This window comes from Plecotus auritus, assembly GCF_963455305.1.
Source record: "Plecotus auritus genome assembly, chromosome: 1".
In the NCBI taxonomy this organism is placed as follows: domain Eukaryota; kingdom Metazoa; phylum Chordata; class Mammalia; order Chiroptera; family Vespertilionidae; genus Plecotus; species Plecotus auritus.
In genome coordinates this window covers 62,061,655-62,083,328 of record NC_137770.1, presented here as the reverse complement: position 1 = coordinate 62,083,328, position 21,674 = coordinate 62,061,655, and the positions used below count along the sequence as shown (strand labels likewise).

Sequence of the window (21,674 nt, the reverse complement as noted above, 5' to 3'; positions counted from 1 at the left end):
GTGACTTCTGTCATGTCCTGGGTGGAGAAAACCTTTTTCTAAAAACAGGTCCTGAGGGGTCCAGTTACCTCTCATGTTTTCAGTCTGTTCGTTCAGACGGATTTCAAGGTCTTGCTTCTGTTTCTCCAGTTCTGAGATTTGCTGTTTAAAGTCTGGGATCATCTTTAGAGAAGAATTAGAAATATTAGACTATGAAATACTTTTATATATGAACTTTAAAATCTCAGAGCTCATCAGAAGCAAACCCAACTGCTGAGGAGTTTAACCCCATGGAACATACATCTAATCTATAATAATAAAAGTGTAATATGCTAATTAGACTGGACATCCTTCCGGACATCCTTCAGGACGACCTTCCAGACGAAGCCGGGCTGCGAGGGAAGCCCGGGTCCCAGGTGCCAGAGGGAAGCCAGTGCCGACAGCTGGGGGAAGGAAGGCCTACTCTTGCATGAATTTCGTGCATCGGGCCTCTAGTAAATTGTATAAGAGGCCAGCTAAGACATTATACTGGATTGGTATCATGATTTTTTACCTCGGGACCTATATAGTCACAAGAAATACCAGCACGCTCAGAGGAAGCAGTTCCGCACAGCCACGGTCCCCATCAGGACGTCTCCCGGAGAGAAGGGTGTGTAGTGTGGGGCAGGGGCGGATGGGAATTCTATGCTGAGCTGAGGGAGGGTGATGTGAGGAGCTGGCAGCCAGCCTCTCTGGTCCAGACCCAGAGACCTCACCTCCTCACCTAGGACGGACCACACCACCTCGAGGGGGTCGCGCTGTGCCCTCTGCATTCTAGGCGGGGCCCAATCCTTTGTCCTTGCCCACCTGTATAGTTTTTTAAATGTCTGTCACCTCTACCCTCAAGCAGGTAAAAACAGTTTTTCTGTTGTCCAAGTTTATAAAAACACCCACACCGCTAAGGCTCAAATGAAGAATACTTGTTTGATTGTGCAATTGGATTTCAACACAGATTCCTTGTGAAAGTTTCACCCAAGGACCAAACAAAGATGTGAAGGTCCTTAATCCTGCTCCACATGTTGGCTATGCCGGGGCCACAGCTCCTCACCTGCTGACACACACCTGAGAGGTCCTAGTAGTTCCAGGTTAGGCAGAGGAGGAGGAGACAGCAAAGAAGCTGAGAAGGGGCAGCCTGTGAACCGTGAAGGGGATGAGAAACCTAGGAGAGGGTGGTGCCCTGGAAGCCATCAGAACAAGAAGGAAGGAAAGGAAGCGAGTAAGTCATCAAATACTGCTGAGAGACAACGCGGAGGATGGAAATGAACCCTCTGTGCTCAGCTGGATGCAGACAGACCAGTTAGTGGTAGGGGCACATGACAAAATGGGAGGTGAATGGAGAGATCGCAGTTGGATGGCTGCTGAGAAGTCTGACAACACCCCCCAAAAAATGGGGTGGTGCCCTGGCCGGCATAGCCCAGTGGTTAGGCTGTTGGCCTGAGCACTGAAGGGTCACAGGCTCCACCAGTCAAGGGCATGTACCTGGGTTGCAGGTTGATTCCCTGGCTCTGGTTGGAGAGCATGTGGGAAGCAATCAATCGATGTGTCTCTCAAATCAATGTTTCTCTCTCTCTCTCCCTCTCTCTCTCTCTCTCTCTCTCTCTCTCTCTCTCTCTCTCCTCCCTTCTACCTACCTTCCATTTTCTCTAAAAAAATAAATAGAAAAAATATCCTTGGATGAGGATTACCAAAAAAGAAAAAGGAAAAAAGAAAGGAATGGAGTGGTAGCTACAGGGGATGTGGGGCCAAGAAAGGGATAGTTTTGAGTGGGGAGATTTCTAAAGGCTTTCTCCATGCCAGTAGGCGTGAGTTAGAAGAAAGGATGAGACATGTGCAGGAGGAAAGAATGGGCATCACAGGAGGGGAGGCCTCTGAAAAGGTGAGATGAGGAGCAGGAATAGAGAGACTGACCTGAATGCATGCCTCTCGCGAATTATCCTTTTACTTTAATGTTGCTTTTGTCAATTTCCAAGGGGTATTGGCTAGATTTAGAACACACACACACACACACACAGAATGTGGACTCATCCTATAGAAAAAAACACATACTTTCAAATCAGAGTGCTCTCCAGCCTGGAGTAATATAAGTTTCTGTCTGACCCAAGTATTTCACTCCTAGAAAACATGAGACTGATCCATTGTTTTATTGCCAAGAAACTGCACATGACTTGGCTAATGAATAACATCTCTAGAATAGTGCTCACAACCGGAGCCCATGCTGAGACCATACCATGTTTTCTGACGTCAGCCTGGTAACTTCATGACGAATACTTTCATTGATGTCATTCTCTTCTCTAAACAATTTCTGCAGGTGGTTTATTTCTTGACTTAGATGCACCACTTTGAAGTTCAAAGCTTCTATCTCCTTTTCATAGCAATCCTTCTGGGACTGGAAATGGCTCTCCAAGACGCTGTTAGAGGAGGGACCGAGAAATTAGCCTCTTGGTCTTCACTCTGAGTGTGTGCACATGCAGCAGTTATGAAAACCCACCACTAGAGCCAAGCGCTAAGTACAGAAAGCATACTTATGTGCACATCGCTACAGCGTATGGAACTAGGAACACAGAATTATAAAATTTAAAAAGCATATGTGGCATTAACATGCAGTTAATAACAAATACTATTTTAGACATTATTAAAGTTACATTTTTACTCTAATAGTTTTAAAAATGTCTGTATGATGCAATAATGGTAAAGATACATTTCATTATACATTTGTCAAAACCAATCCTATATAATAAAAGGGTAATATGCAAATTGACCCTAACAGCGGAACAACTGAGAACGACCAGCTGCTATGGCCTGCACTGGCCACCAGGGGCCAGATGCTCAATGCAGGAGCTGCCCCCTGGTGGTCAGTGCGCTCCCATAGGGGGAGCTCTGCTCAGCCACAAGCTGGGCTGGTGGCTGCAAGCACAGTGGCAGTGGCAGGAAACTCTCCCGCCTCCTCGGCAGCGCTAAGGATGTCCGACTGCGGCTTAGGCCCGCTCTCTGCAAGCTGCAGTCGGACATCCCCCGAGGGCTCCTGGGCTGCCAGAGGATGTCTGACTGCCAGCTTAGGCCCAATCCCCCAGGGAGTGGGCCTAAGCTGGCAGGTGGACATCCCTGAGGGGTCCCGGACTGCCAGAGGGCACAGGCCCGGCTGAGGGACCCCCCTCCCTGAGTGCGTGAATTTTTGTGCACTGGGCCTCTAGTTTGATATAATCAGTTTTACTGTATAGGTTATGAGTTTCATCACTCAGCATTTTATCCCATAAAGAGTGTACTTTTTTACCAATTACTTAATTCTCAAAGAAGTATTTCCAGTGATTATTAGATCATTCTACTCTAAGAAATTTATTTTATGTATCAAATCTATGTAAGATAAACTTTTCACTTTCCAATCATCTATTATCTCTGGGGGAAAAAGAAACCATGGGGGAATTCCTCACCGGGTTGCTTTCTTTAGTCCTTCATAAGCAAACCAAAGTTCTCCATCCTCATTTAAATGCTCCAAATCTTCCACAGACAGCCTGGAAAATAAGGAGGGTAAGAAAGTCTATTGTCTCTTTCATGTGTTACACGTTTCTCAATGTTTGATAATGCAAAAATGATTACCTGCTTCTCACATCTGCAATGTCATAGCTTTCGAGAAGTTGCTTGGTGATCTCCGACATCTTTTCTGAGAGGAAAAGACAGAGCTGGTATAAATTACATTCTTGCCTGATTTCTCCCGTTCTCTTTCTAGGGCCCAGTTACCTTCACAGAGTCTCCAGCTAACCATCCCATCAGCTAAGAAACTAACCAGCTATTTAACCCACCAGCTATCCAACCAACCAACCAACTAGCTACAGAGCCAACCAGCTATTCAGCTTGCCATATATCCAACCAACCAGCTAACCAACCAGCCTCATGCCAGTCAAAGGAGCATTTCCTTACCAGTGACACTTATGATACATTCAGTCTGCACCCACGGGATCGGAGCCTCATGGTTTTCTTACCTCTCATTTCCCGCTTTTGTGACTGCACATGTTTTTCCACGTCTATCTTCTGTGTCTGAAGTAGCTCTATCTCCTTTTCAAACTCAGAGATTGTCTGAATCACAGCAATGACCAGGTGAAGAAAAAAGAGCTATTGTAATTTTTATCAGACAGAGGGAACACTCTTACAGCACCATCTACCCATGCAGGGTGTCCTCACTGTTGCTTCTTAGCTAAACTCTTGTTAAACTATCCCTGCCCATACATACAGCATGCCCTTGATACATGTTTAACTGCCCCAAAATACTGTTAATTATGTAGGCCTTAAACACTTGGACTAACTGAGAAAATGTCAGCGAGGGCTTAGTCACCTCTGTATAGCCCCCATAGCTCCAGATCTACTCGGTTGCATCAACAGAATTGGTTTCCCTACTTAAAGGGAAACAATAACTATTACTACAAGCTTTGGTGGGGTGGGGAGAAAGGAGAGCCCAGAGAAGGATATTCAAAGGGGCTGATTCTCTTTCACGGCAGTTTGAAATCTTGGATGTGGGCAAGGCTGCCATGTTTGGAAGTGTGGGTCTGGGCTCCAGCTGGGTTTAGGAGTGGTGCAGTGGCAGAGCCAGGCACACCCAGGATTTGGGGGGTGGCCATGAGGCGTGCCGGGATCCCCTGAGGGGCAGCCCTGGTTGTGGGGGGCAGGCTGTATCCTGCCTATTTCACCGATTGGCTCAGCTTGAGCAAGGATGTCAGGTTTGTGCTTGCAGCTATGGGGGCTATACAGAGGTGACTAAGCCCTCGCTGACATTTTCTCAGTTAGTCCAAGTGTTTAAGGCCTACATACAACTTCTGTTTCTACAGGGCATGGGAAAGGAGATCACATTGACATTTGCTGGTCATTTTACATACACAACCTCTTCCTTAAAACAGGCCCATAGGGTGAGTAGGGTGACCTTTTGTAGGTTAGAAAACTGAAGCTGCATAGAGTAAATGGCATGTTCAGGATCACACGGCAAATTGATGGGGCCCCAGGACTATCCAATCTGAAAGCCCCGCTCTTTGTAATGTTTCAGTCATTGTTGTAAGTTATAAGTGTATTTATATAGATGGATTATAACACAGATAACTTGATGATGATAACGTTTACTTTCTTTGCAAATGAGACTAATCGCCACACTGGAGAGTCTGGACCATAGTTTTCGTTACCAAAGAGGAAGTGACAAATATCGGTGCCTTACTCCAAGTGTAGCCACACGATTTCCCAAGATGCAGACCGTCTGTAGCCAGACGGCCTGACTCCCAGAGGGACAGCAGTCTCATGTGACTGCTGAGAGTGAGGCAGTCACAGGGCTGGGTGGTCCCACCCCCACTTTAAGCATCAGGGGCCCAGAGCACAGAGAGTACGGACAGCTCCACTGTGGAGTTCACAGGCAACTCCAGGGTGATTCCTAGAGCTCTCCTAAACCACGCATGGCTCTTCCGTGACAATCAGAGAATATTTGCAAAATCTTCACAAACATCTACTAACATGTGTTTCACATATTCAGTGGAAGCTTAAAAACTTTCCAACCTTGCAGAGACATGTTTTGCACTTAAGAACACAGGAACATTCTGGTGGGGAAGGAAATCTAGTTAAGCCTGACTGTCCAAGCATGCATCATTGCTTTTGTGAGAGTTGCTGGTAACAGTTTAAAATGTAAGATTCTGACAGTACAGCAATGTAATTTTAATACAGGCATTTATAGTTACACTAGAGGTCCGGTGCACGAATTCCCGGTTGAGGGGACAATTTGCATATTAGCCTTTTATTATATAGGATAACACCATATGGACTGTGTAAGAGCTCATGTCCATTTATAATTTAATTTGGATGTATTCTCTAGGTCAAGATATTTGAGTAACTTTATGTAAATGTAATTTTAAAAAAGAGAGCTGACCTTTAAAACAGGAAAAGCCATTATTGCTAAGTCAAAGGTGGCTGGGGGTTTATACTGGGAGGAACTGAAGCAATCAGGGTCCTTTTGCTTCTGGTTTCACACATGCATTTGCATTTAGCTGTCTGATCCTCTGGGAAAGTAAAGCTGCTCCCCCTTCACCACCACCACCCCGCCCACACACACACCCTGTGCAGTGACCTGACTCAGAGAGAGCTGGGGAAGTGGAAGCCTCTACCTTGGCCTGCTGGCTCAGCCGGGCCACCTCCCCCTGCAGGCCACCCGAGGTGGCCCGCTCCTCCTCCAGCTGGCGCTGCAGTTGCACTTTCTCATCCTTGAGAGCTTTGATTTCTTCTTTCAAAGAGCACATCTGCTTCTCATAGTCTTGTGTTTTCAGTTCAAAGCTTTTTTCAAGAAGACTAGGCAGCAAAAGGAAAAATAATTCAGAATTGTCTCTAAAGTCTTTACCCTGAGTTAGAACGATATATCATTTTGAAAATAAGAGGAGACTCCAGAAAGGAGGAGACAAGTTAATTAGGATCTATTGTGACAGTTCCCATAATAATGGCCTTATTTTTAGCTGACTGTTTCCTGTCCCCTTAGGGTAAGGAAGCTTCTTACACTTTCTGATCTGAGAAGTGTGGCACTAACATGTCCCGCACAGAGGAAACACAGCACAGGAGATTGAACTTAAAGTCTCAGTGGTGTTTGGGGCACTGTATTCCCAAAGCCATCCCAGTTCCATGTGGCCCCCTCGGAGGGGCCACTTCCCTCGGCAAAGACCTTGGCACATTTGGCCAAGTCCTGGCCCCTGCCAAGTCCCAAGGATCCTGGAGGGCTTTGGCCTGGTCCTATCCAAGTTAGTGCAGTCATTTAATATGTCAAAGCATCCAGCCCTTCAAAGATTCTAGAATAAGTTTCAGCAAATTCAGATGCCCCAAGTTCTGTGAAAACCCAATTCCTCGTGAGATGGTTGCTCAATTAAATATGGGATGAATGACCAAGAAAATAACTGAAGAGAGATCCATGACCTAGACCAGCCAACACAGTCCACAGCAGCCCAGTCAGAACTGAAGCAGACCTAGGGGCTCTATGAGTTTATGAGTTATCATTCTACTTGCTAAACTGTCGACGGGTTTATTTTATGACTTGCTTTTATAGCACAAAAGGAAAATCCCTGAGGAAAAGTCACATTCCCGGCGTGGCTCAGGGGTTAAACGTAGACTTATGAACCAGGAGGTCACAGTTCGATTCCCGGTCAGAGCGCATGCCTGGGTTGTGGGCTCGATCCCCAGGAGGGGGCATGCAGGAGGCAGCTAATCAATGATTCTCTGTCATCATTGATGTTTCTATCTCTCTCTCCCTCTCCCTTCCTTTCTCTGAAGTCAGTAAAAATATATTAAAAAAACAAAACCAAAAAAACCCCACAGTGCTCCTAAGAGGCCAGCAAAATACCTTTGAAGAAGCTGACTGCAGCCGGCAGTCACATGTAAAAACAATCTTAAATTTGTAGCCTAAATGAGGCGGTGTGTTCCCACACACTGTGGGCTTCTTTGTGCCTCTGTAGGGTTGTGACAGTGGCCAAGATGTCCCCCGTCAGCTGACCAGGGACCAGACAAAGCTACAGGTGAGTGCTGATGAGGTTTGCAAAGAGCTCAAGGTGACCTGGCCTCAGCCTGGCTCTCCTAGTCCCCTGCTTGCAATGGTCACTCCCAAGTGGCCCCAGCACAGAGTGAGGGTCCAAAAACAGAACTCCTCTCCTAGAGTTGAAAGTTCATTGAAAAATAGATTTTTCAAGGTAGAGTTAAATATCCCTATTTTAAAACCGATGCAGGATCATGAGACACTTGTTAGCTCTTTGGACTCTTCAGTGACACTCCCTCCCCTAAATTTTTGGCATCTTCCTCCTCACCCAGACCCAGGCTACTGACTAACTGCATGAGGAGGTTGCATATCCTACCACCCCAGGCAGCCCTGAGCCTCCTAGCCCCCTACACCCTGGATGCCAAGAATGTTCCATTTCTTCCCAACACCTTGCCCCGCATCCCTACTTTGAGGTCTAAAACCTTTCAGTTGACTGCTTAAGAGAAGGGAGCCCAGATTGGAGATTAGTAAAGGGTTTGATATTGACAAGGTCATAGGGAGCTGCCTTAGTTTCTCTGAGGGTTTCATATCCCTTACTGTGGGGGACAAGAGCCATGTGAACAGGTGTAACAGGAGCGGGGAGAGAGGGAGGTGTATTTCCTAGGCAAAAATCTTACTTCTTAGGCTTTGTGGAAGTTGAAAGGGTGGCAGTGTCTGAACTCCTGTCTTGGCAAAAAAGGGAAAGCAAGAAATTCCCAGGGTCCCCTGCCCACACTGCAGAACCCGGGCAGTGTCTGCAAGGTGCACAGGATGGGCATTCGCTCTCGCAAACCTCCAAGTCTTCACTGCCTACGAATATGCACACCCCGCCCTCCTGTGCCTGTGACCTGCTATCTGCAAGCCAAGAAGCAAAGTAGAAAACAGCAGAGAGAGACAGCGGCAGTTGTAAGGCAACCCATCTTTCATACATTCTTTGTCGTTCTTCTTTTTGCACGTCCTCGAAGAGCTGCTTGGTGAGGTCATCCATTTTCCCTGTGAAAAGACAACGCTTTTTGACATAATGCACACCAATGCCTGGATTGCTTCACGTCTTATTTAAGAAAGTGTGAATGAAAGAACAGTCATGGGGTATTTATTCCTAACAGGACAACGAGTGTAACTGTCACTTTTATAAACTAGAAATACAGGTCCGGGGGTTCAAAATAATAATCCTCACAAATTTGTCATATTGAAATCTATAGTTTCATTTATATTACTTTTATTGGTCTGAATATCATTTGTTTGATTAAAATTAGGCATATTGGCTTTGAGATAATAAATATTTTTATGAAAAGTAAACAGAAACCCTTTGGGGAGAAAATGATGAATTTATGATAGGGTTTCTCAATCTTAGCATTATGATACTTTAAGGGAGGTAATTCTTTATCATGGGGCGGGGGGGCTCCCTGTGCACTGTAGGATATTGAGCAGCATCCCTGGCCTCTACTCACTAGAATCCAGCGGCTCCTTCCCCACTGTGACAATTAAAAATGTGTCCAGACATTGCCAAGTGTCCTGGGGGGCACCTTGACTGAAACCAGTCATTCATGATAACCAAGAAAAGAACAAAATGTCTTCATTTAAATACGGGGTCTCTAACACAGAGTGCAGGTTAAGGTAGCATGGGGTCTGGACAGCCTCTGGCCATGACAATCCCACGTCCCCAGCACGTCCACAAACAACAGGTGCCTTTCAAAATAGGAGCAGGATGACAGATGCAGCCCATCAGAGCCTGGTGTCCCTATTTGTACTTAGCTGACACCTCATTCTTGAGTTTTGCCTCGTTTCTGAGTCCTGCCCCAGAGGGGAGCCCAGGGATGAAGTGACAATAGCAATCCTCCAAATTATTTGGTTTAAAAAAAAGCCAACAGTTTAATAGTTTGTCCAGTGCAGTGTCAAATGTCCCTGAATCAAATGATTGCTTTATAACAGGGGTGGGCAAACTTTTTGACTCGAGGGCCACAATGGGTTCTTAAACTGGACCGGAGGGCCGGAACAAAAGCATGGATGGAGTGTTTGTGTGAACTAATATAAATTCAAAGTAAAGGAGCGGAGGGGAGAGCAAGAGAACCCTCCGCTCTTTCGGCTCCGTGGGCCAGACAGAACAGCCGAATGGGCCGCATCCGGCCTGTGGGCCGTAGTTTGCCCACGGCTGCTTTAGAACGTCATGAGTCAGCCAGAAAACACGAGGGAAGACGCCTAAGGTTAAATTTAGAAGCCAGCATGTCTATCTAAACTAATAAAAGGGTAATATGCTAATTAGACTGGGAGACCTTCCGAATGTCCTTCCGGACAAAGCCATGGTGGCAGGGCCAAGGCAGAGGCAGTTAGGGGCGATCAGGCCAAGAGGGGAGGGCAGTTGGTGGTGAGCAGGCTGGCAAGGGGGGCCAGTTGGAGGCGAGCAGGCTGGTGGGGGGGCAGTTGGGGGTGAGCAGGCTGGCAGTGGGGGGCAGTTGGGGGCAATCAGGCTGGTGGGGGGGGGCAGTTGAGGGCGAGCAGGCCGGCAGGGGGAAGGGAAGTTGGGGGCAATCAGGCTAGGAGGGGAGGGGAGCAGTTAGGGGTGAGCAGGCAGCAGGGGGGGGGCAGTTAGGGGCAAGCAGGCCAGCAGGGGGGCCAGTTGGGGGCAAGCAGGCTAATGGGGGGGCTGTTGGGGGCAATCAGGCCAGGAGGGGAGGGCAGTTGGGGGTGATCAGGCCGGTGGGGGGCAGTTGGGGGTGAGCAGGCTGGCAGGGGGGACCAGTTGGGGGCGAGCAGGCTGGTGGGGGGGCAGTTGGGTATGATCAGGCCAGGAGGGGAGGGCAACTGGGGGTGATCAGGCCGGTGGGGGGCAGTTGGGGGTGAGCAGGCTGGCAGGGGGGACCAGTTGGGGGCAAGCAGGCTGGTGGGGGGGCAGTTGGGGGTGAGAAGGCTGGCGGGGGAGCAGTTGAGGGCAAGTAGGCCGGCAGGCAGAGTGGTTAGGGTTGATTAGGCAGGCAGGCAGGTGAGCCGTTAGGAGCCAGCGGTCCCAGATTGCGAGAGGGATTGGGCCTAAACCGGCAGCTGGACATCCCCCGAGGGGTCCCAGATTGGAGAGGGTGCAGGACGGGTTGAGGGACACCCCCCCATGCACGAATTTCATGCACTGGGCCACTAGTATATATAAAAAGCCCATGGCCGTAATGCCGTAACGCCATAATGACCAAAGACAGGACGGGGAACCGGGTGGGTGACGGCAGTGGCCAGAGCGAAGCAGCCTGGGTCACCAGGAGGTGCATAGAGTACCTCTTGGTCCCTCCCCTCCGGCCCGCGAGCTGCTCTGATGGCAACAAGGCTGGTGGCTGGTGGACGGGCGGGGCAGCAGGTGGGTGGGCATGGCGAGGCGCGTGTGGGTGGGCAGGGCCACGCGATTTCATGCACTGGGCTTCTAGTTTGATATAATTTCAGTTTTCACTTCACTCCAGAATTGGCTGTTCTGGTGCATACCATCTTGGGCCATTTGCAAAAAAGGCTAAAGAGGCTGCTCACATGTGACTTTCTGTCCAAGTCAAAATATCAAAAAGGGGAAAAGACTTTGATAATATCCCTCCATCTAGGTCCCAGGATGAGTGAAGGCTGGTGCCTTTCACAGAGCACTGTTTGCCATGTGTAGGGAGACCCTCGGGACAAGCAGTTTATGAACACTGGGTTTGACAGTTTTCAAACACATTTTAGAAGAAGGTATAAAATTATCCACCCAAACATGTTAATGCTACCAAATATGTAATTTTCAAGGCACACTTGTGGGAATTTAAATATTCTTGTGGGAAATGCCACTTAAAGTTAGAAAAAAGAACAAGCGCCCAAGAGGAGTGTATTGTAATAAGAAAGGTAACGATGGGTAAGGCCTTCCCTCATTTAGGTTCAAGGTTTACTCTTAGACCTGACCTCTGACCTTGCCCTGTTCACCATCAGTCCTTAGAGATGGGGCGCAGGGCACACAGAATCTGGAGCAGGAGGCACGGCTTCATCTGGGCAGCCTTCCCTGCTCTCCTGGACAGGACTCGGATGTTCACTCCCTCCTCCTGACATGGCTCCTCTCACACTCTCACCTGCACCCCCAGGGCTCTTGTGCTCCGGATTCCACCCGGCGGGGGCCAGGGGTATGCTAGATGCCCAGGCCTGAACCCTCGGGCCTCACGTGCCCCAGCTCAGAGCTTAAGGAAAAAGGTCCCTGGAAAAGACAGGCAACTGAGTGTGGTGATTTAAACCACCTGGTCAGGAACCACCAGGTTCATGAGCCTGTTGTGGTTTAGCAAGTGCTTACGATTAGAATTCAAGTTGGAAAGCTACAAATGGACAGAGCTAGGCTAAGAGTGGCTGCTTCACACCCCTAAATAAAAGTGGTACCACCACTGGTTCCAAGCATCTGTGCCTGATAGCCTGGGGGTGCTGTGGCTCATGAGGTAAGCATACCCTTAGTTCAGGGCCAGGGTACCCCTTAGATCAAGTAAGGTGGACAGTTATGCAATCTGACTGCAAATCCTTGGCAAACAACAAACATGACTCCAACATTATCCTAACCCCCCACAGCACACCCATGCACACACACACAGACACACATCCTTTTCCGCCTGTGATGAAAAGGCTCCAGGCTTATGGCCAAACATCTGTACCTTGCAAGTGGCCCAGGGAGGGTCAGGGATTGCTGTGCTGTCTGACAAAGATGGAAATAAACAGATGAATCTATAGGGTAACGTTACCACAATTTAAATATAGTTATTTTATGTGGAGCAACAACGTTCTTGTTATACTAAGTATACACCAGAGATTCCTGATACTGCCTAGAACTCGGTTCACTGCCAATAGTTATTCCAGAATGACTGGACAAGCGAACGCATGGGTGGATGAATCAGGCCGCTGTGGGCTTTACCTTTCAGCTCTTCAGTCTGCTCCTGAAGCTTCCGCTGTATCTGCTCTTTTTGTACTTCCAGCTCCGAATTATGCTTCTGAAGCTTTGCCAATTTCTAGCAAAGGGAAGCAAAAACTTTTTGGAAAACCTTATTTTAAGTTTTGTCACCACTGTCCTACTTGGTGAAAAGCTGTGTCTTTTTAAAATAGTATGTGTGCACGTGTATGTGTGTGTATGTATGTATGTATGCATGTGTACACACACACACACACACACACACACACACACACACACACACATTCTATCCGTGGATAGTAGCCAGCACCAGCACACGGCATTATACTGCATTTACTTTTGCATGCAAGGGCTCCAGGTGACTGCAAGCAGACACCAGCTCCTAGCCTGCAAGGGCTGAGATCAAGGTGCCAGACAAAACCAAGGTCACCTCACATGTCAAGGAGTCTTCTCTATCCTTTTCTTGAGCTTCTCAACACACAGGGTATTTATCTATTTAATGTGATGTAAATTATTTGTGATATACTGTGGATTCACATTTTGAGAGTTTTATGACTCAGGAAGACAGGCTGTGTGATCCTGATGTTAAGTTCTACTATTCCAGGGGTCCTCAAACTTTTTAAACAGGGGGCCAGTTCACTGTCCCTCAGACTGTTGGTGGGCCGGACTATAGTTTAAAAAAAAACTATGAACAAATTCCTATGCGCACTGTGGGCCCGGGACAAGTCGGCTGCTAAGCAGGACATGCAGCGGCACCTGGCGGGTTGGCGGGCCGCATGTGGCCCGCGGGCCGTAGTTTGAGGACCCCTGATTAGCTCTTCTTGGTCAAGTGTCTGCCGGGCTGGCAGCTGAAGGCGCTGATGGATGGTTGGTGACCGGCAGTGTGAGCAGTGCCAGCAGCCAGGCACCAGGCCTTGGGGAGGCAGAGATGCCCAGGACTCCAGGCTGCCACAACCTTGGGTGCTGAGGACTTTGAAAAGTGCAGGAGGATGGATGGGAATAAAGACACCTCGTTAGAAAATACCAGCTCACGCTTGTGCAGGGCTCTGTGATAGGCATTTAGCTAAATGATTTCACCTGAAAATTTCATCCTCACAACAATGCTGCCCAGTCACTTTTTGTCATTTCTGTTTTACATACGAGGAACTGAAGTTCAGGGAGGGTGAGGGCAACTTGCCTAAGGCCACCCAGCCAGACAGCAGCAGAGACAAGCTTTAGAGCAGGGACACTGGATTTTTATATCTGCTGCTCTTCTGACACCCCCCCTCCCCGAGATGAAGACCTGCCTGAGCTCTGCGCTGCTGTTCTGGGTGAGGTGTCCAGGGTTCACACCAGATGGGCCAGCAACAGGGGACCAAGATGGTCCTGGCAGAGGGGGAAGCAGCCACAGGGCTCCTTCTTGGCCTTCATCTCTTGACAAAAGTCGAAAGGAAGAGGCAACGTCATATTGTGCTTTTTCCCTAGACTCGGCTCTGCCCTCTGTCCTCTGAGAGGGAGGCCCCTCTGACAGCGGGAGCTCCGTGGGGACACACGCTGAGGTCCCTCCCATGGGAAGACTCACAGCTATCGCCAATCACAACCAGCACCGACCTCTTCCACGGCAGCCTTGTATCTCTGCCCCTTCTCCTCATAATTGCGCCTGTGGGCAGCTGCCCTGTCCAGTTCCGATTCCAGTTTCTGAATCTTCTCCACATCATCGGCCCGAGCGGCAGCCAGGCTGGTCACCTTCTCCACGAGTCCGTGGTTCTCTCTGTTCTAGAGAAGAACAGCAGGGGCTCAGGGTTTATCCCAAATAAAGAAGCCATTCCCTTGGCTCCTCATAGCCTTTAACACGGCATCTAAGTCTCTCAGAGGTTCAGTTACGTTGGCCACGTTTATCATTGTGAGGGCATGGATGAGCATCCACGTCCCAGTGAAAACAGTGAGGCAGAGCTGGTCGGTTCATGTTCCTGAGCTGGTGGGGCTCTTTTACTGTGGGGCCGGTCTAATCCAGAGCACCAGGCAACTCTCGTGGTGTGGGCTGAATCGGGTTCCCCAGGGCCCCCAAATCACATGGTGAAGTCCTAACACCCAGCACTTCAGAATGTGACTGACTTTAAACACAATTAAGGTAAAATGAGGCCATGTGGTGGACCCAATTCAGTATGACTGGTGTTTTCATAAGAAGAGGAGATCGGGACACAGGCACACACAGAAGGAAGGTGATGTGAAGACACAGGGAGGAGGTCTCGGTTCGATTCCCGGTCAGGGCACATGCCGGGTTGCCAGCTCGATCCCTAGTATGGGGCATGCAGGAGGTGGTCAGTGAATCTCTGTCATTGTTGATGTTTCTATCTCTCTCCCTCTCCCGTCCTCTCTAAAATCTATCTATCTATCTATCTATCTATCTATCTATCTATCTATCTATCTATCTAATCTATCTATCATCTATCTATCTATCTATCTGGACATGGTGAGGAGATCGCCATCTGCAAGCCCAGGGAGACAACTCAGTGGAAACCAGCTCGGCCAACACCTTGAACGTGGTGCGATGTTCTGCACAAGCCACATATCACAGAGGCCTGTCACACAGCAGTGCAATAAGGGAAACTGCGTCAAAATGTCAAGTGTATTTGCTTTCATGCTGATCCATTCATTAAGGATCCTCATGGCATAGTTAAGGCTACATTTAAAGTTCACCTCAGGAGACTCTCAGTATAAACGGAGGCAGGCCGAGGTGTGAGCTCCATAGGCCAAGACGCGGCATATTGCACAGCCCCCGCCCACTGGCAGGGAGCAGTGGGAATGGCACGGGGAGTCTTCTCACACTAGGCAGGGCTGCAGCTAGGCCAGATGGACCTTCGGGCAGATTAGGAAATGGCAGCTCCTCTGAGCCAAGACCTCCCTGAGGGAGCCTGGCTTGGCACCCAGACAGCAGCTCTGTGAAAATTAAAAAAGGCACCCCTGCCTCCAGGCAGCCATCTCTGTGCCAGAACACATGGTTTGGCAAGCAGAACCAGGCTGGGTTTCAGCCCCACCAGCCCTCCTGGGCAGCTGCCCTGGGCAATGTACAACCTGCACGACCATATGTAGCAGCCCTTTAAAATGTGCTTCTGTTTCCCAGCTCAGGGTCCATGTGAATTGAACCTCCTGGCATGAGTATAAATTTGACTGCAAGCTAAGGAACTGGCCCAGGACGAAACATATCTATTGGGAAAAGTAAGTATGAAAGATTCATTAGGAACACCTACCTGATCTTCTAGCTTTTTCTGCAGGCGCTGGACCCTGTATGTGAGCTGAATGTTGAGCACGAACCGTCGGATGCTCTGGAACCTGCGCCGGGCCAGCCAGGCCCTAGCATATTTCTGAAGGATCACAGCCTTGTGTTCCTCCAGCATCTTTAAAACAAGATTTTGTGAAATGCAGACTGGCTCGTCATTCTTTCTCTCATCAACGCCTCCAATGTTGGGAGGTGCAACTACCACAATGTTCCCACAGTGCAAAACATAGATTTCTTGTAATCCACCCATAGGGACCTACAATAGACTTTGAAACAATAGCCAAATCCCACCTGTAGCAGCCATGTCCGGACATTCACATACCAGAACTTCCTGCTCTAGGAAGGTCTTCATGCAGAAACACTATCTCACTCTAGGCACACCTCAGAGGTACTGTGGCTCAGTTCCAGAAACCAAAATAAAGTGAATATCGCAGTGAAGTGAGTATCATGAATGGTTGGGTTTCCCAGGGTATGTAAAAGTTATATGTACACTATAGTGTGTAGTAGTAGTATGTCTAAAAAAGCACCTAACAATAAAAAATACTTTATTGCTAAACAATGCTACCCATCACCTGAGCCTGTTGGAAAAATGGTGCTGATCGACTTGCTCAACACAGAGTTGCCACAAACCTTCAATTTATATATTAAATACCCCCACAGTATCTGTGAAGAGCAAGATATGCCAGTACTGCTGATGAAAAATAACACGAGCTCTGAGGAAGCCTGTGGTCCCGGCGCACCTTGCGATACCTCCTCCGGGCCAGGCATCCTCGGGTGTAGGCCTGGATGGTGATGGTGGCCACACGGATCAGCTGGTACAGACTGCGGACAAGGTACCCACGGCAGTGCTTCTGGATGATGATGGCTGCCCAGGCCTCTTTCAAGGCTGCCGCGGTCACAGCTTTCCTTGGTTAAGAAGAATGGGGGGTCAACCTGTTACCCACAGAGCACTGGCTTCTACAGCGTGTGCTCTTTCCTACTAAGGAATAGTCATGTTTTGCAAATCTACGCATTATGCTCTGTGAGTGGTTTATTGTAATGCCAGATTGAGATCAGTCATTACCGTCTCCCCTTTCAACCTGATCTGAATATGCTGGCTCCAGGCATGAGGAACTTCACACTCCTCACATCCAGGCTGATAATCCGCCCCCTCACGCCCACAGGGACGGTGGCAACAAACCTGTACGTTGGCATTGCTCTCGCTCCTTCACCTGTTTATTCATTCTGTGGGCCATTGGACTGAAGGCTCTAGATCAGGGAGTGGGTGGCAAACCAGGGCCTCAGGGCCAAGCCTGCAGCTGTCCACCTGTGATGGTCAGGTTTTACAGGAACACACCACACCTATGCTTTACAATATTCCCTGTGCCTGATGTCATGCTACATGGCAGAGGTGAATAACTAAGAGAAATGGCAGGGCCCCAACAGCTCTCACAGGACACATTTGTCGACTTCTATCCAAAGGACTGGTCACCTTCTCCTAAATACCTTTAGGATTTACCATCTTGTGAACCAGACAGACTTATAAGTGGCCAAGTGGGATATGAGAGAAACAGAATGACTGCTAAAAGATCTGTAAGTGAGATCTTACTGAACTGCTTGGGACGGGCTGATCTGTGAGCCAGCCCTTGATGGAAAAGGCTGTAGACAGCAAAGGTTGGAAAAGCACTTCATACTGGAGGCCTAGCAGTGCTGGAAGGTTCAGAAAAAGAGACTCTGTCTAAAATTGCTAGAATATGAGATACATTGAGAAAATTAGTAGTCAATGAGGTTAGAAAAACAGATGGAAACCATTTGTTATTAAAATATCTATCTATATCTATCTATATCTATCTATCTATCTATCTATCTATCTATCTATCTATAAAAGCCTAAGCAACCTTTATGACCCGTTGACTGGTCACTCTGACGACACACTGACCACCAGGGGGCAGACGCTCAACTCAGGATCTGCCCCCTGGTGGTCAGTGCGCTCCCACAGCCAACCTCCTGCAGCCAGCCAACCTCCTGCGGTCCTGGCCAGCCACACTGGCCCCGATTGGCCCCGATCAGCCCTGATTGCCAGCCAGGCCAAGGGACCCCACCCGAATTCGTGCACTGGGCCTCTAGTTGAAATATATATATATTGGACATCTACTATGTGACAGCCACTATGCTAGGTCCTAGTATGGATGTAATGGGAACCAGACAAGTATGGTCCTTGTCCTCCCGGAGCTCCATTCTTATGAATGCATCCAGGCCATAGCAAAGATTGAGTGCTGCCCAGTCAGTGTGGCTCAGTGGTTGAGCATCAACCTATGAACCAGGAGGTCACAGTTTGATTCTCAGTTAGTGTACATGCCCGGGTTGTGGGCTCGATCCCCAGTGTGGGGCATGCAGGAAGCAGCCAATCAATGATTCTCTCTCATCATTGATGTTTCTATCTATCTCTCTCTCCCTCTCCCTTCCTCTCTGAAATCAATGAAAACATATTAAAAAAAAAAAAAGTGAATACTCTTTGGTAGGAGGCATCCAGAACAGGAGCAGGGCAGTGGCTGGATCAGGCCCTGCTTTAGGAAGATGGAGACAAAGGCAGCAGGTGAAGGAATATGCTCTAAGGGTGTAAGGAAGAGATGATGGAGGTCTCACCCAGGTCAAGTGCCCAGGAATGGGACGAGCGGGACCGACACAGACACAAGTGAAGGGTGCGTGGAATATAGTCAGGCTTTGTGATTTCCACCTGAAAAGGGAACATACTCTTGGGGAAGAAGATAAGTGTAGGGTTTCCTGCCCTGGAGGCTGTCGTTGTTAACTAAGAAGCTCAGGAGGGCGAGCCTGGCTGCACATGCGTGTCAGCCAGTTGCCTGGGGCACGTGGGCTGTGATGGCAAGTCCAGTTTGGGGTGGGCTGAGATGAAGGTGGTGGGGCACCAACCACATGGAGAAGCGTAGGAAGAAGTCAGGCTCAGTGACACACCTGCTTTCGCAACTATCCTAGGGCAGGCCAGGGAGCGAGCCAGGGAACGAGCCAGGGAGCGAGCCAGGGAGCGAGCCAGGGAGCGAGCCGTGCTGCACACATGGAAGCACACGGTGCAGTTTGGGAACAAGGCCTGTCCCACTGGCCAGCCCAACGTGGCCTCTTGGGAGCACCCAAGGAGGGTGGGACGGGCATGGCTGGTGGGACTGCCCTGCACACAGCCATCCCCTTGGGCCACCATGTAGCTTTGCCCAAGGGCTCTGCGTTTGCTGGCAGGGCCTCCCCGTCAATCCCCTCAGGTGTGCTCTGTCTCCTGTCCTCTGCCGGTAGGCTGGTCAGTGGCTATTTATGGCGTCTTTACTCAGGGGCTTCACCAAGACCCTAGTCTTCCTAGGCATTTTCATTTCTCACAGACGAGTGGCCCAGTCCCTCCACCTGGTCTCATGGGGAATTCTGACCTCTTCCGAGACACCCTGACGGGGGCTTCCTCTCTTCTGGGTCTTGGTTGTCACCTGTCCCACATGGGGACAGCGGGCTGAGTCAGCACTACCTGCCCTGAGGGACACACCCTTCTCATCTGGAGGCTTATGACTACCTCAGAGACATGCACCCTGAGTCCCACGAGAAAGGTCCTTTGTCCTTGACAGGCCGCTCCCCTCTTCCGATGTGACCAGCAAAGAAAACTGCACAACTGCACACGTCTCCTTGGCTCCCACCTACCTGACAGTGTGCTGTCCCCGGAAGTACTGCTGGATGGTCAAGGCGGCTTGTCTCTCGCGGAGGAATTTTTTCCTCTGGAGCCAGCCACGGATGTGCTTTTGTATCACAACACAACCCTGCCTCAGTTTATCCAATCGGAGTTTCTCTAAATAAGCCACTTGTCCTGCTCTGAAGAAAATTTTGGTTTTACCAAACTGGTACTGATTGGAATCCTGGAAGAGAAAAATAATCAGAAACAAAATCTTTTCAGATTTTCTACAGTATTTGGAAAAGATGTTTAGAGATTCAAAGATGCCCAAAACATTGCTATGTTTACATTTTTGTTCTTTGACATAAAGCAGAAAAACTTTGATCATGATCTAGAAATTTATATTTTGACTTGTTTGTCCACAAAGAGGCACAGGCACCGGGAAAGGCTTGGTTTCTGTCTCCATTTTGGCTCCTCTTTGACCCCCTTCCTGACCATCATGACTCCTTCCCTATCTCTTTTCCATCATAACTCACTGCTTCAGGAATAATCTAAACCCACACCAAGGGCCCCGTTTGGAACGCTGGCTCGGTGACCATCTGGTGGACTGTGTAACATAAACCAGGCCCATGGAAGATCCCCAGGATGTGGGAGAACAAAGCCGGACAGGAGGACACTGGGAGAAGCCAAGGTTGGAATGCGGGTCCCTAAAGGAGACTCCTGCTGCCAGAGGTGATGCCCATGAGCCTGCTGCTCTGACCTCCTTAGCACATACAGGCTTAGGGCACATCTTCTTTCCTCTTAGCCCCCCATGACAATTACAGTCCAGAGACTGAGGCAAAGAAGAGGAAACGCATTTGGGAGACACACTTCTTGGTCTGAGCCCGCGACTCGAGGTGAGCGAACCTGACCTGGATGAGCCTGTGTAAAACCACCTTGCAGACCTCCTTTTTATCACCGAACGAAAGCTCTTGCTTGGTCATGAGGATACCATAGCGACTGTAGAACTCGATGTACGTCCACCTGGAAAGTCAAAGTGGATGTAAGAAGGCGTGCCAGACAGGGAGCGTGTCACCTGACACTGCTGGTGGGGTGCAGTCTGTTCTGGGGTGATGGCCCTGACCTCTGACCCACCTCCCTGCTGGGACATCACCCAAATCTCATGCGGAGCACATCTGTCTACACCTGGACTGATTTTATTAATGCTCAGCTCCAACAATGTCCTCTCCCCATCCCCACTCCCTTTCCCAGGCACTGGGAGGCCACGGGTGACCCTTGGCAGCAGCTGAGGTGGGGGATGGGGTGGCGGTGATGGCAACTGCCCCCCTCTCACTCCCCACCCCCTCACACGGCCTGCCTATTACCCTGTTCTGGCCTAGCACAGTGGGACAAAACTTGGGAGCATCTTACGAAAGTATGTGACCAACACTCCCTTGGTTCTCAGCACAGACCTGAAGTTGGGCACCTTCCCCCGAAACACGGACAGACTGCATACCGGGATGGGTAGCTCTGCGCACTGATGCGAATAGTTTCCAGGACGCCGCAGGCTCGCAGCTGCTGGACAATTCTCTTGGAGTCAAACCTTAAAGAAGAGGATTTTACAAGGCGTTAAGCCATCCTCGTGGACAATCGTGCCCATGAGTAGTGCAGCAGAGCTGCCCTGACCGGGAGCTCCCGGGGAGCAGGGCCGTCTCTGTAACCCACATGCCACACACAGCAGATAGTTAATGAGGATTTGTTGATGTCAAATGAAAATGGCACCTCTGTGACACAGTTCAGGAAGCTGAGAACACAGAGAAAGGAGCGGCTGGTTCTGATGTAGGGGACAGGGAGAAGGCCTTATGGGGAAACACCACTGGGTTGAGCTTCAAATGACAAGAGTGGAAGAAATGTTCAAGCTGACCTTGTCCAAGTGCTCATTTGATGCCTAAGTTCCCATTACAAGACACCCAGCAGGCAGCCCTCTGCCTTGGTCTGACCCTCTGGTGACCACATCCATCACCTCCAGGACAGCACATACCCTCAGCCAGCCCTCAGCTCCATCAGCTAAGAGGGACTCAAGACCTCCCACTCACAGGTCTGGAGCCCTTTCCCGGGGCCCCAGAGGAAAGTCTCATGTCTCCTGCCATGTCAGAGCGTGACACTGTGGCCCCCTCCTTTAGCCTTTCTCCTTTAAACACACACAAAGTCTTTCAGAACCAAGGAACACACGGGCTTTCTTGGTTGCATAAACTTCAAGTGCAGACTGTTCCTTCAGCTCTCGCCACTTTGCTTCATGCTGGAGATAAGGGGGCTTGGCCACAGGGGTTGTGCTAACATTATGTGTACAGGGCTGGATCATTTTAAATCAGAAACAGTAAAG

The 21,674-nt window shown here is 49.3% G+C and overlaps 1 protein-coding gene across 1 annotated transcript in view; it reads right to left on the bottom strand.

Annotated features, from left to right (window-relative positions):
- The window catches only part of MYO5C (myosin VC), a gene marked incomplete at both ends in the record, with an annotated part of 96,539 nt that overhangs the window by 24,635 nt on the left and 50,230 nt on the right, over positions 1–21,674 (bottom strand). The window contains 14 exons of the mRNA XM_080642187.1: positions 69–162; positions 2,246–2,426; positions 3,447–3,527; positions 3,613–3,676; positions 3,996–4,089; positions 6,147–6,327; positions 8,461–8,524; positions 12,420–12,513; positions 14,004–14,168; positions 15,644–15,790; positions 16,413–16,578; positions 19,345–19,556; positions 20,224–20,335; positions 20,808–20,894. Of these exons, the coding sequence (XP_080498313.1) occupies positions 69–162; positions 2,246–2,426; positions 3,447–3,527; positions 3,613–3,676; positions 3,996–4,089; positions 6,147–6,327; positions 8,461–8,524; positions 12,420–12,513; positions 14,004–14,168; positions 15,644–15,790; positions 16,413–16,578; positions 19,345–19,556; positions 20,224–20,335; positions 20,808–20,894 (1,742 nt within the window). The remainder of the gene's footprint in view (positions 1–68; positions 163–2,245; positions 2,427–3,446; positions 3,528–3,612; positions 3,677–3,995; positions 4,090–6,146; positions 6,328–8,460; positions 8,525–12,419; positions 12,514–14,003; positions 14,169–15,643; positions 15,791–16,412; positions 16,579–19,344; positions 19,557–20,223; positions 20,336–20,807; positions 20,895–21,674) is intronic.